Source organism: Andrographis paniculata, unplaced genomic scaffold (genome assembly GCF_009805555.1).
Source record: "Andrographis paniculata isolate CXL003 unplaced genomic scaffold, ASM980555v1 Contig74END, whole genome shotgun sequence".
Lineage (NCBI taxonomy): Eukaryota > Viridiplantae > Streptophyta > Magnoliopsida > Lamiales > Acanthaceae > Andrographis > Andrographis paniculata.
This window is the reverse complement of record NW_026137611.1, coordinates 1,204,707-1,220,367: the sequence shown is the minus strand read 5'-3', so window position 1 is coordinate 1,220,367 and position 15,661 is coordinate 1,204,707. Positions and strand designations below refer to the sequence as shown.

The window sequence follows — 15,661 nt, the reverse complement described above, 5'->3', positions numbered from 1 at the left end:
AAACATCACATCATCATCTATTTATATCACATCATACAACTATTCAAATTCAAAATTTTTACTATTCAAATCCCAATTCAAAATCCAAACCTCCAAACAAACACACCCTAAATATGTTTAGTGATTCATTTATAGTTTTTGATCTACAAGGAGGATAGTATGCTCAAATTGATCTTTACAATTCTATTGAGAAGGTAATGTGTATATAAACAATACAGTTTTTAAATAATACTACAAATTACATAATTATATTATTTTTAATTTTATAAATACTTTAAAGGCAGAAAATATATATATAAACAAACCAATATTAATAGTGGTGAGAAGTAGCAAAGTAATTAAAAGTCAAATAAAATAAATGTAAAAAACAATCAAATATGTCTATTCAATCCAAAAAAATAATTAATGGAAAAATATTGAAAAAATTAAAATTTAATACCGCAAAAAAAAACATTCTAAATTAAGAGTTTTATAAAACATTCTAAATTAAGAGTTTTATTTTCTTATTTAATTATCGTTGTCTGTAATTATGTCATAAAAACCTGTCATTTGGGTGAGTTAAGCTTCGATAAATTTCTTTGAATCGAGATCCTTAACTTTGTTAAGGGTGAGAGGCTTTACACCCGATACCGTATTTTTATATATTTTTGCAATATTATTACATTACCTATACGGTAATTTCAGAGTTATTATCTCGACTAAACACATTTCGATGAATGTATTGCTTTCTCGTGTAACTCAGGAGCCGTGAAACATATATTCAAACACAACAAAAATATTGAATTTATCCAATATTAATGATACACTATCAAATTTATAAATGAACTGATATTAATTATTTTTAACATCACCTATTTTGAACATGGCTGTGATTTTTGAATTCCATCTGAATAAAGAATATGGTTCAATCCTCAGATAACGATAACCTGACAACCCCTTGATGAAATTGCCAGTGACTGTCCTGAATTTTTAATTTACAGACATCTTCATCGTCCTTAGTCTTTCTTCCCCTGTGATTTTGAAATATGGTCTGCCATTAATGGGATACTTATGAAGGAGAACTAGCTGTTCCCAACGGTAAATCTCCAAAATAATAATAATAAAAATAAAATAAAATAAAATTCAAACACGCTTTTGATCATTTTTCTTTCGCTTTCACTTTTGCTTTCAAAACCAGCAATTTTTCATTTGTAGTTCAAATCCTCAGTCTTGTTTAATTTCGGGTGCGGATTCAGCCGAGCACGGATACTTTCTGCAATTGAATTCTGGATTATTTTGGGAATTGAATTTGGTTAGAAGGATGGCATCTAAGCAAATGGAATTGATTCAGAAAAAATTGGCTATGTTGAATTACCCGAGAGCCAATGCTCCAGCGCAGTCGCTACTCTTCGCCGGCATGGAACGCTACGCTCTTCTTGAATGGCTCTTCTTCAAGTTGGGGGCGTTGCTCTCTGGATCTTATGCTATGCTTCAAGTTTATAGAGTTTTTGTTTATGATTGGTTGGTTTTTGCAGATTATTGGGTGATAAGTCGCCGTTCTCGCAGCAAAATCTTCAAGGGGATACTGTGGATCGAGATGAAGAAACCTCAAGGATACAATGTAGGTTCAGAACTTGTTCTCCTTCCTCTTAATTTTTATACTCTTTTCTATGTTAAAATTATACTTACTCGGTTCCAATCCAAGTGCAATACTGTGGTTGGATTTTGAAATGGAAAAAATTTGAATTTGAATAATTTTGACCTGATATAAATAAATGCTAACTCAAGTTTTGAATGGAAAATCGATTTTCAGCGTGATATAAAAAATTAAGATGTTTTTAGGGAAAAACTGGGTAGGGAATAGTAAAATTTCTTTGGAAACTCCCAATCAACCACGTCCTTAGTTTGCCGGTTTTGGGTAGGGTTAAGGAAAGACATGTCTGAATTCTGTGTACCTGGGCTTTTCTTTGATACTGTAATTTTACAGATTTGGCAGAGATTGCAAAGTTTCTTGGGATCACAACTACTGTTGACACCGAAGCCATTCAAGTGAGTTTGTGTTATGTGAATTATGCAAATGCGCGCACACACACACACATAGATCTTTAATTTTGAATTTTTGACAAAGGGTAGGGTATATCTAGGAAATAGTTGAGTTCTCTGATTATCTCTGAATGTCCGACAGCTCCTCCCATAGCATAGAGCACCGCCACTATGATGGGTTATTGTTTGGCTACAATGTGATATTGAGAAAGCTTTGAATTTTATTTTGTTTTTGTTTGATATCAATTCTCTCTTAGGTGGTTAGTATCTTGAATTTGAGCATGAAAAGGGAACATTCATTTACCATTTAGTACCACAAAAACACCATGATTCAAGTGACAGAAAAATACATTATAGCTTGATAGGAATGAGATGGTAACAAGACATTGTTTCTTCTATTTTCTTATTTCTTTCTTTTTAATAGGAAAACTGACAGTACCATGGATCTCTCTTGCCATTATGACTCTACATTTCCCTTGTAACACTTCCTATTGATGAAGTCAAGATAAGATAATGTATTTCTTGTTAACTGTGCATTATGTAATGTTTTGTTGTAGGGTCGAGGAAGTTATGAAGATCGTACTGAAATGCTCCACCTAATTGTAGATCTTGTGGAGGCAAGCATTTATGCTGATAATCCTGAGTGGAGGTGTATATGTATTTCAATTATGTTGAGACAGGGTATCGTAAATTTCTTTATTGCATCCTTTTAATTAACCATGCAACTGATATTAATCAATTTTACCTTTCCAGTGTTGATGAGCAAGTGGCTAAAGACATACAGTTAATAGATGCCATTGCTGAAAAACAAGCTCAAATATTTTCTGAAGAATGCAAATTGTTTCCTGCTGATGTGCAGATCCATTCCATATATCCCTTGTAAGATATTGTTCATGCTTATATTCATTGCTTTATATATAAGAAATAATACTAGTTTGATATATATATTTATATATATATATTTTAAAAAGAGAGTCAACTCATTCATGAAGAATAATGCTGCATTGAATACTTGTGTATATATGTATGCATATAAAAAAGAAATTGTATAATATTACAAATAAGTTTGCTCTAATTGTCTTATGAAAATGAGTTCACTGCTTGCTACCTCTGTGCTTTAGCTGAACTGGTTTAAATCATTTAACTTTTTGGTCCACGGTACTTGCAAAATTGGATCCTTAAGAATTTTCTCACAAACACTTATTGAAGGAGATTTTTTTTTTATTTTTTTTATTTTTTATTTTCATATCATAAAAAAAAAAGACAGATTTAAGAGATACTGGTATAAATTCAGGCCTCACGGATGGTTTTCTACTGAGGAAGTATTTTGATTGTTTTGTGTCTTTTGTGCATTAAGAGTTTGCCCCACACAGTATGATTTTCGACATGGTGTTATGCTTGTTATCCAACAAGTTACAAGTTATGGGTCTTTGTCGTCTGAAACTTATGCATGTACTAACTAACTGTATCCGGTTAGAAGACATTTTTATGACTGATATTATGAAAGAGAAATCCATTACCTCTAATGTCAGTTGCTCTATACAACTACAGCTCATCAGTTAAATTATTGGAATTTATTGTTGTTTCTGGGACTGTTTGCATTTTCTTATTGCTGTAGGGAAGAGGTAATCTTTTAGCAATTCAAAGTAGTTATAATCCTTTTATATTTATCATTTGTTTTCAAGGGGTTATTCTTGTTCTTCCTATGCATTGGTCCTTGGACCAAATGACTTGAGTTGCCAACATAGTAACATATTAGAATGGAGATTTCAGAAGGGTTCACTCTTTAGTTAAATGTCCTAGCTAGGATCCTGCTCTGTGTGTGTGTTTAATTCTTTTATAGAGTTATTTATATTTGATTTTTGTTATCTCAGTTTTTTCACTACTGCCCCAGCTATATGCAATAATTGTCTTCATTATTATTTAGTTCATTGTTATTTAGTTACTTGATGAGTTAGTCAGAAAGTGAAAGCTTCCCAGAGTGTTTTATAAATTTGTTTCAAAGATAATCTGTGAGCAGAAAGTTTTGTACTTGGCTGATTCAGTGGCCTTTTTGTTTTATCAATGAAATTTCATTTGTAGGCCAGATATATCTGATTTGGAGAAACAACTTTCCGATCAATCAAACCGACTTTTGAACCTTCAAGAGATGGTTGATGATCTAGCATCAAAGGTTTTGATCAAGCTTACAGTTGCCGCCATCTTTTTCTATAGCATGAAGTTAATTGATGTTCTTAGAGATGCTGATGCCATAAACTGCTATTGATATTACAATTGATTTTGTAGCACCCTTATAACCCTGATGAAGATTACGTCGAGGTTGAAGCAAAATTACGCGCACATCTGGAATCTTTTCTAGAAACTGCAAAATCTTTTAATACCATTTATACCAAGGTTTGTTTTCATTTAATTTTCCCCATATTGCATTCTGCAATTCTGCTGAAATGCTTTATCGCATGACTCCTAATTTCAAGACAGATTACAATTATGTACCTGTGCTCTTGTACCAGTTGCTCATATGGCTTCTATTATACGTTTCATTTCGTACTTTTTCTAGATGATTTCACTCATTTTAGTGGGGTTTAGGGTTTGTCTCAAATCATGAAATTGCAAGATCCACACGCTTAACTTTAGTTCTGTAGTGTGTATAAGTGCACTTCTTAATACTAAATATGTGCAGGAAATACGCCCGTGGACACACATGATGGAGGTTCCTCAACTTCATGGATTTGGACCAGCTGCAAATCGATTATTGGAAGCATATAAGATGCTTTTGAAGGTACTTAATTATTGGTTTGCCTCTGTTGTCTAAATAAGTGGGTTATTCAGTGTTGAGAATGTAGTTGTGCTCAAAAATACGTTCTTACAAAGTTTGGTGTCCACTGTTTATTTATTCTCTTGTGAGATAAGTATTTGACCTGGTAGAACTGAATTGCCCGTGAGATAAGTATTTTACCTTTATGATACATTCTCTTTTCTTGGACCTGTCTATTTGTGGATTTCCTTCTAGCAGTTCATTTTAGCATCTCCGACTTTGAAAAACTCCAGAACTCAGGTAAGTTTTTGTTTTACAGCATGGCTGAAGGTCCTTGATTGTATATGTTTTCCTTGTTCTTTTATTTTCTTTTCACTTGTAGTTTGAACATACAAAGCTCTCATCTTGTGGCTAGCATGCATCTCTCAAAGAGTGAAGTTTTTTGTATGTTAGCAATATTATACATCACGAAATTTTCTTGGACAAGAGTCCATGAGTAGTATCATTTTTCTTTTTCCTTTTTGTGGAAAGATGGTTTGTGTATAATAATAATAATAATAATCTCTTGCAACAGTTTTTAGGAAATTTGAAGAACCTTAGGGATTCCCACGCGGCAGTAGCAGTTGGTTCTTCGGAAACAGTAGGAGGAGGGGAGCCCTCTTCGGTGATGAGAATAATTTCCGAGTGTGAGAATGCACTGACATTCTTGAATCGGGATCTTGGAATTCTTTCTGCATCTATTGCTCGGGAGCAGGGACAAGGACAGGAGATGTCTCTCTAATGGTAACGATATATATATATATATCTTGGAGTGTTGCGACTGAATTCAGGTAAGTGCAAGTACTATGTGTACACTTGTTCTTGTTTATAATGAAGATTGGGGAGGGAGGGAAGGGTCAAGTATAGTTAGTGTTAAATTGTTATATTGACTGGACTGAAACGTGATCCTTCACTCTTTTTCTGTGCAATTGGTGTTCTACTTCTAACTCATTGATTTTGGTTGCATTGACTATATATTAGTATTATATATTGAATAACTATAAAATAAATATATTTTGACAAGTATGTAAGAACATCAATGAGGTGAATTTTTTTTGAATAAATAACATTTATAGATAAGTATAATGTTGAAAGTTAAATAGTAACGTGAAATGAAAAAATATATTTTATCGACTAAAAGAGTAGTAAATATTTGATGGTAATTAAAAGAGAAAATAGATAAAATTATATTTGGGATGAGAATGAAGAATGGAGTATAAACAAGAATATATCCTGTCTGAGGTCCACTGCTTCTTTGGGAAATGGTTAGGGAAATGGTTAGTGTGATTTTAGGGATTAATCAACAAATAAAATGGGGCACATCCAAGTAGAGCGGTAAAACAAACAAACTATTCGCAAGTTTGGCTCGTTTGAATTCGCTAAGAGCTCGTTCGTTAAGTTAAACGAGCCGAATACGAACATAAATTTTGGTTTGTTATGTTCATGAACGAACTCGAGCTTGTTCGAGAATGTTCGATAGTATTTATAAAAAAAATTAAATTAATAATTTTATATTTAATAAGTATATATATCTTTATAAATATTATATTTCATTCTATTTTTTATTCAAATTTATTAATAAAATATATAATTATTATTAATTTAATTTAATTTTTTTTAAAAAATAAATAAATAAAATAAAATTTTTCTTAATGAGTCGAGTCGAGCACGAACAAAAATATTGTTAAACGAGCCAAACTCAAACAAAAATTTCAGCTCGTATTTCCATGTTCGATTCGGAAGAATAAAATAAAAACTATCTTTCGGAGAGATGGATTTCTTAACAAACGAACACGAGCCTAACTCGAGTCCTTAACGAACCTAATTCAAACATGACAAGCTCGACTCTGTTCAACTCCTTTAGAACTCTACATCCCAAGTGGTAGGTAAGATTTAAAGACTTTGGGAAGTTAGAACATGTGACAGGACAATACATATAATCAACATACTCATAATAAAAATTGTAAATATTAGATGATTTTGTTAATTTATGTTGTGTTTTGTATCAGAGTATATAATATAATATGCCCCCATGCACACACAAATAGGGATGGATAAATTTACCGAATATACCGAAATACCGACTTATTGTACCGTATCGTGTCGAAAATACCGAAAATTTCGGTATACCAAAAGTTTCGGTACGGTATAGATATCATACTGAAGTTTTCGGTATGGTATAGGTATGAATTTTCGGAAAGTTCGGTATTTCAATATGATACCGTACCGATATTATTTTTATTAAATAATTTAATTATTAATATAAATAATGGAGAATAGTGATATTTATTAATTTTTTTTAATTATTTTGAAATTTAAAATTATATTTTCGGTATAATCGGTAGGGGTGGGCAAAAAATTCGAACCGAATCGTCGAACCGTTGAATCGAACTGAATCGAACCGAATTTTCGGTTAATCGAGCAAATTCGGTTCGAATACAAATACTGCATATTTGATATTTGTTCGGTTCGGTTCGGTTTCGGTTTTTCATATTTTTTTCGGTTCGGTTAACCGAACCGAATATATTTATGTATTTATAATATTATATTTTAAAATTTATATTAATAATTATATACGGTTCGATTTCGGTTCGGATATTTGAAATATTTGCAAATATTTTTTATTTAATTAAAATTTTAATTTTTTTTTATATATTTTTTCTTAATTTCGGTTCAGTTCGAGTTATATGCAAATATTACAAATATTTTCAGTTAATTGAAAATTCGGTTAACCGAAATTTTCGGTTCGAATACGGTTCGCGATTTTGGGTATTTGTTCGGTTCGGTTCGGTTATCAAATACCTGCATATTTGCAAATAACCGAACCGTGCCCACCCCTAATAATCGGTATATACCGGTATCTATCGAAATCAAAATTTTCGGTATAAGCGGTATATACCGGTATCGTATCGAAATTGAAAGTTTCGGTATAAACGGTATATATGGGTACCGTATGTATTTTAGTCATACAAAAAAGTTCGGTACAGTACGGTATACCATCCCTATACACAAATGCTAAATTCAACTGAACGAGATGCTGATTTATTTTAATTAATAATAATATGAATATTTTTATATAATAATGAATGCTGAATTTTTTCAGTATCTTAATCATGACTCCAAACTTCTAGTATATGCATACTCATAATTGAAATTGTAAAATTTTGTAAATTTCATTCCATGTCATTCAATGAATCTTATTTAATTTAGATGCTAAAAATGTCAAACAATACGATGTCTATTGAATATTAAAATGTTGTCACATATTTTAGAAAATATCGATTTTTATATCGGATTGTATAATATAGTATGAAATACTTCTCATGCACACGTAAATGTTGATTTCAACGTATCGAAATGCTAATTTATTTTAATTAAAAATAGTTTAGATATTTTGAAAAGAAAAACAATTACTAATACATATTATCTAAATTTTTAATAGATGCAAACTACATTTTAATATTGGCTGCTCTTCATATCTTGAAAAATTATAAAAACAATAAGGTTGTTGAGCTAATGAGATGAAGTATCTGAAACTGCAATTTCTTTGATGTTTTTGTTAATTTTTTAAGAATTGATTGATATTGAAATAATAAAAAATAAATTTTGCTGATCTTTATCAATTTTATCCATTAAATTTCTTGGAAAATCATGTCCTGTTTTTTTTTATGTGATGTTGAGCGTACGTGATGATGAAGAAGGAAGGAGGTAGATAAGATTATATAATTAGAAAAAAGATGAAAATTACTCTTATACCCATAAGTTAATACAAGCCTTTGATTAATTTTTTAAATTCAAAAGCTAATAATCAATCAACATCCCTTCCCTTTTTGTAATACCTCAATTTTACATTTTTATATCTCTTACTTAAATATTAAAATATTATTATTTTTTAGTTTTTATACGGAAATAAAATTACATAATTTTCCTCGATAAAATGAGTAAAATATTACCCTGAACCTATCATTTTTACTATTTTAATTTATATATGAAAATTAAGTAATTGTTATTGTTTTTCAGTCTGTACTAAAAAAAATGATACATATATATAAATAATAAACACTAGATTCACCCAAATACTCTTGTAAGTGACCTGTTCTTAAGTGGAAATAAATTGAAATTGTGGAGTCTAGTGAATCGATATCATATTATCAATCAATCATATATCTTGTGCAGAATTAAGTGTGCACCATGTTGAGGTTGGAGAGTAATAACTTGATGAGGTGCATGCGAGTACGATGGCGATAGCTCAAATGTATACCGCTGCAAGATCATAGCCATTGCCATTTTGGCTTCTAACATGGCGAAGTTCTGTCCGATGCATATTCGAGGGCCCCCGCCAAACGGTAAATAAATCGCTTGGCCCTGAGTTGCCTTGGAAACTCCTTTGTTAAATCTCTCGGGATTGAATTCTTGTGCATCGTCGCCCCATATTTCTTTGTCATGGTGCAACAGAAGGGCTGGCATCAAAAGCTGTACTCCCGATGGGATTTTAAGGTTTCCAACTCTACTTTCTTGATGAGTGATTCGACTAAGTGTTGCTACCGATGGGTACAACCTTAGGACCTCGTGGAATATCATGGTTATCTGCAAGAAAGACAAAAAAACATTACAACAAATATACTTACATACGTAGATCGGTCCTAACTTTGGAAGGACCAAAGACTTTTCTTAATATCAGGGTTTAAACTATAATCTTATGGTTACAAGTTCACTCATACCACCAAACTATCCCATGATATTTTGCATATATCAAATAAATGTAAAATTTATAATATATAAATATAATTGTAAAAAATTTTCTCCGTGTATATTCAGTTATCACTTTTGTTATTTATTTATTTTGTTGGCAAAATATATCCTAGACGTTTGCAAAAATCGCCACTTCTATCCTCCGGCCGCGCGTGGAGCAGTTGTCATGTGAACATGATGCATGGCCGGATGACAAAAATAACGACTTTTGCAAACATATAGAATATATTTTACCAGCGACATAAATAAATATCAAAAGTAATAATTTAGTATATGTTGAAGATATATATACTTTTTAATTTTCTCTCTATATAATATAAATATATAACTACCCCCTATTTGTATTGGGCCCTAAGCGGGCACTACTTTCGCCCGGGCCCAAGGCCTGAACATACTATACATAAAAAAAAATTAAATGATACCTACAAGTTTGAGGAGGTTCAACTCTTGATAATCGGGCTTTCGTCCTCCAAAGACCTGTCGAACCTCTTCTCTTGCGCGTGATTGCCACATGGTGTGTTTGCTTAGTAAAATCATTGTCCAAACAAGAAGTGAGGCCGTTGTTTCGTGTCCCGCAAAGTAGAAGAGTTTGCACTCCTCGATCACATCCTTCAAGCTCATTCCATACTTATGGCCATGTTGCTCAATTTCCCTGAAGTTAGAGTCCAACAGCAAGCCTAATAAATCTTCGCCGCAGCTTTCCCCGACTTCCATTGCATGTATCCTTTTGTTTATAATCCTTAACAAGGTGGACTCTACTTCCTTCACTATCTCCTTCATTCTTCTATTCGATTTTGTTGGGAAAAACCTACACAAAGGAAAACAAAATTATTGCAAGTCATGTTAAACAATCATTACATATTACATATACAAAATATATAAGTTGGATCACTTATATATAACTTTTATATAAGCTATGCCTTTTGAAGTTAGATTTAGCATTAGATCAATGCTTACATATTATCTACATTTTTCCTTGGGTTCTTTTTACACGATGATTATCTTTTTGTCGTGATGTGAAATTTTTTAATATGACTTGTGATTTGAAAATCTCGCAAAGAATATTGTACAAAATTTCCTAAAAATTGCATGAGTCTTTTTCGTGTTTTTGGAAACATTGTATAGAATTTCCTAAAAACCGATAATATTTTTAAAAATACGAGAAAGTTTTACGCAATTTTTAAAACACGATGATATAGGCTTTTTAATAGGTGAATTATAAGTAATTTTGCCTTGGATTAATTTTTAATTTTGCTGATTGGCTAATATAACAAGGGTCAAGGCAATATGTATATATGTATACCTCATTCCCGGGATGTAAACAGATCGAAGCGCTTCCATAACACGAACAGCCTGCACCTTTTGTAGTTCGAATACCCTTCTTCCTTCTTCAAAGGAGCTTCCAAATGCAGTACGTGAAATTGCGTCGCCTGCCATGGTCTGGAGGTAAGGCCACACATCCACTTCACACGAGCCTTTATCCGGGACGATCTTTTCCCATATGCTCAGCATGTCGGCACAGCTCGAATGAAAAGATGGAACCATGTGCTGATCAAGGAAATCAAAATGTAAACATAATAATTATATCTATATAATTATCACAACCTTGATCTCCTTGTACTGCATTTCTTTTCTATTTTTTGAACCATGCTAAAATTACCTTAAGTTTCTCCGAATGGAAAGCAGGATTAATGAGTTTTCTATGCTTGGCCCATTTGTCTCCTTCGTAGGTTGCTACTCCTCTTGTCAAAACCCTTACCATTGGATTTCGAGGAGGCTTCTCAAAAGTGTAATATTTCAACAAAATCTCTTTTATGGCTTCAGGTTCCAAAATAATAACTGCAGCTGTTGACCCAAACCATAGGAAACAATTCTTGCCTGTGGTTTTGCAATTGGTTATAGCAAATATAAACTCATACGCACCTAAATAACTTGTACGATCTCGACTGATCATTCAAATAGTGTTTATAGTAATTCAAAATATATTTTGTAAAGTTATACATATATATATATATATTAGTTGTGTTTCTTTATCCAAAAATTCTCAATTTTTTACTAATGGTCTTTGCGTTCTCCGAACAAAAAATATTTTTTTTTCTCACAAATATCACATCAAATATTATTTTAATACTATATTCAAATCAAATTTTTTCTCAAACTAATAAAAAAACACTTGGGAAACCGTCCAAATCCAATATATATATTTTTAATATCTTAATAAATAATAATATTTTATAAATTAATAATATATAAGATGTTTTTTTTTTTTTTGAAATTTTTGTCTTTACAAATAAAAAAATAAATATTTTTTTATAAAAATTAAAAATATTTTGATATTTATATATTAATTATTTTCATTATAATAAAAAAATATATATTTTCAAATTAGACATAAAAAATAATATATTGAATTTGAGACGAAAAAAACATATTTTAGTAAGGCGGCGGTTAGTCCAATTAACACAAATATATAAAAGTATATGTATTTTATAATTTATGTATTGTAGTATATTGTGTATATATTTAGATGTGGCACGTGGCAAATCCGACATTCAATTTTTGGTGCCAGGCCGGCCGGTCCGAAAATATTTTAAAACAAGACAGGCCGGGCCCAATTTTAAATCATGGCCAGAAAATATATGCCTGAACACAGCTTGGTTTGGAACTATTTTTTTACATATATTTTATTTGTTAATATATTTACAATATTCATTTTTAAAATTATATTTAATTTAAAATTCAAGATGGGTCAAGCACGACCCCAATTTTTTAAAGCCTGTTTTCTTAGGCCCAAATACAATATTTTTATATCAAATTTGGATTGTATTTTTTGCATTTCTATTTTTGTCAACTCTGTACTGAAATTAATAGTATAATGTGCTATATTAAACTATATTATATACTGTTATAAATATACTCTCTTTGTTCATTAAAATTAGTCTATTTAGGATCGGCACGATAATTAAAATATATATATATTATTGAAAAATGATAGATAGTTGGAAGTATTTTTAGAAATTTAGTTATAAAGTAAAGTAAATAAGAGAGAATGTAATAAAGTTAATGATATTCGTTGTAAATAAGTGTTGAATGAAATGTAATAATAATTAAATGCTGATTTGTTGACTTTGCTAAAATTAAAATTAGGAATGAGATCAATTTAACAGACGGACTTAAAAAAAGTGGGAATAAATTTGACGGACGAAGAAAGCATATTATATATTATATTATCATATACTATCAAATATGTAGTATTCCCTCCGTCTGAATACAATAGTCTTGTTTACCATTTTTGTCCGTCTCAAAACAATAGTTTTATTTCCATAAATAACTATATTACTATAAAAATTACTTTTACTTTTTCATTTTTATTACACAATTACCGCTATTTTTTACACTAATACACCCACAAAAGCAAAAAAATCTTTTATCCATATTTTTTACCAACTACCAATATAATATCAATATTTTTTAAATTTCGTGTCCAACCGAATTAAGACTATATTTATGAGTAGAAGGGTTAACAACGTTACTTACTTATGTTAATCGAGTAAAATAAGGGTGTGTTCGTTTGATGGATTTGCACAAAATTCCATTATTCATCCAAAAATTTTCCCCCAAAAATATCAAATCAAACACTTATTTTTTATTTTTTATATTATACTAAAAATCAATTTTACATTCAAAACATCACATCATCACCTATTTATATCACATCATACAATTATTCAAATTCAAAATTTTTACTATTCAAATCCCAACTCAAAATCCAAACCCCCGAACAAACACACCCTTAGTGTGATAGGTAGGTAAGTAACTAAGTAATAGCGTACCGTATTTGTTGACAGCACATTGAATGTCGGGAATAACTCTGGGAACGATATCATTGGAAAGGCTAGCCATAGCTTTCGAGGTAGCAGCTTCCCTCATCCTCTTCATATCCTTAAAATCTCCGAAGAATAGCCTGTAAGGATTCCCTCTAAAGCCTTGCTCCCTCAGCTCTTTCTCCACCCTCCTCGGCCTCACCCACAAACTACTCACCACCTTCCTCAACCCTAACCCTAACCCTAACCCTAACCCTAAAACCACCAACACCAGTAAAACACCAAAAAAACAATTACTACTATTAGTCTCGCCCTCCATGTCCATGACCATGATGATTCAGTACCGCTACTTGCTTAATTTATTGTAAAAGTTTGTTAGGTATTAGGTGAGGGGTCCTGCTTTCTGAGTCTGCTTCCAATTTCCTCATTACCAGAGATTAACAAATGTTAGGAGAGAAAGAAAAAAAAAACAATGAGGAATACGACAGTACATGGGACAAATTGAATCTGCATTAAGTATATATATATATATATATATATATGATAATGACAGACAGGCGGATGAATAATGAATATTGGATGGACGGTCTAGACGAATGGCCGGACTTTTTTTTTATAACGTGGGAACCTGCAGTCAAAAAAAGCGCAGGCCGACAGAAAAGTCATACTAAGCGAATCATGTGTGACAGATGACCTAGAGACGTCGAGAAGTTTGAATCCATTACCTCATGGTCATAAATCCACCCCACACTGCTAAGCCATCCTCTTATGGGACTTAAATTTATTTAAATTTAATTTTTCTTTTGGGATATGCTTTTGCTCTATATTTATTTAAGTATATATATGGACAAAAATAGATATATATATAGACAAATAGAGAGGCGGGGCAGTTAGCATGATGATAGCACTTATTAAACAAAATTGTATGTTATTGGATAACTCCAAATAAAATACTATACTCTATTCATTTCATTTTAATATATATATATATATATTTATCTGTTTCATTTTAATTGTATTATATAAAATTTTATTCTTTATAAAATTATATTTATATTATATACTCTCCTGGTCTCGTATCTATCTATTAATTTACTTTTTGTACAAAATTTTAGAAATATTAATATTATAGTGAGATGTAGAAATAAAGATAAAAAGACTAAACTATTTTTATTAGTATTATATGATATAAAAGTAACAATATTTGTGTAATATATTGTAAATTGAAATGATATTTGTAATATTAAGTAAATAGTACAATTACTAAAAAAAGAAAAAAATGAATGCTTTGTTAATTATGAGACGGATCAAAATTAAGAAAGATAAATAGATTGTTAAGGAAAAGATATAAGACTTAAAATATATAAATTACACATCTAAATTCTTTAATTATATATATTAATTTTTATTTTAAAAATATCAATATCACTATTCACATAAAAAATAAACAAAATAATATCATAGATCACTATTATTAATTTACTAAACATCGTCATCTTACATAAGGTGTCATAAACAATTAAAATAAGACAAAAAAAAAAAAACATATACGCCACACAACTTGGGCTTGTGTACATTTTTTTTTTCTTAAATATTGTAAAAAGAAAAAGGTAAATAATATATATATATATATAGTAAAATAGAGCATTTCATTTGTATTTAAATTCGGCACCGATATCGCTGACTTGCACCAGCGTGTCGGGTGGTAGTGTTAAATTTATATTCTACTCCCTTGTTCGGTAAAGTTAACACATTAAAAATATATTTATATTTTATTCTACATGTGATAAAAAAAAATAAAAATAAAAAACTAGTTGATAGTAGTATTTTTAAAAATTTTGTTAGTAATTAAAATAAATTAAAAGAGTGAATGTGATAATGAAATATTCTTACATTTGTTGTAAATAAATATTGAATTGAATATAGTAGTTAAAAATTGATTTGTTAATTTTGTCAAATTGAGATAAATTTAATAGACAAATTTTTTTTTAAAAAAAATTGAAATTTGATTGCGGGACATAATATAATATATATTCTCTCCGCAAAATTTATGTAAATTTGTTTGAACAAGATGATTAACAAATATAAATATTTTGATTATATGGTAGATAAAAAGTAAATTAGGAGTATAACAAAAAAATTTTACTAAAAATTCTGTAAAAAGAAGATGAGTAAGTGAGAAAATAACAATAATGGCAAATTGATTATTATATGCTAAAGTAAAAATAGTAAAAGTTACTTTTTTTTTTTTCTGCAATATTTCTAAAAT

At 30.3% G+C, this 15,661-nt stretch overlaps 2 protein-coding genes across 2 annotated transcripts; one reads left to right on the top strand and one right to left on the bottom strand.

Moving 5' to 3' along the window:
* The first annotated feature begins 1,170 nt into the window (after positions 1-1,170).
* Positions 1,171-5,759, top strand: LOC127265820 (AUGMIN subunit 7-like). The gene is made up of 9 exons (XM_051295829.1): positions 1,171-1,434; positions 1,515-1,600; positions 1,967-2,028; positions 2,580-2,671; positions 2,776-2,901; positions 4,105-4,195; positions 4,309-4,416; positions 4,703-4,801; positions 5,352-5,759. The coding sequence occupies exons 1-9, from the start codon at positions 1,301-1,303 to the stop codon at positions 5,556-5,558; spliced, it is 1,005 nt and encodes a 334-aa protein (XP_051151786.1). The 5' UTR covers positions 1,171-1,300; the 3' UTR covers positions 5,559-5,759.
* A 3,073-nt stretch (positions 5,760-8,832) lies between these two features.
* Positions 8,833-14,111, bottom strand: LOC127266143 (cytochrome P450 CYP72A219-like). The gene is made up of 5 exons (XM_051296290.1): positions 13,402-14,111; positions 11,229-11,446; positions 10,872-11,116; positions 9,995-10,376; positions 8,833-9,403 (listed from the first exon to the last, which is right to left on the bottom strand). Exons 1-5 carry the CDS (start codon positions 13,721-13,723, stop codon positions 8,972-8,974), a joined length of 1,599 nt encoding a protein of 532 aa, XP_051152247.1. The 5' UTR covers positions 13,724-14,111; the 3' UTR covers positions 8,833-8,971.
* Positions 14,112-15,661: the final 1,550 nt, after the last annotated feature.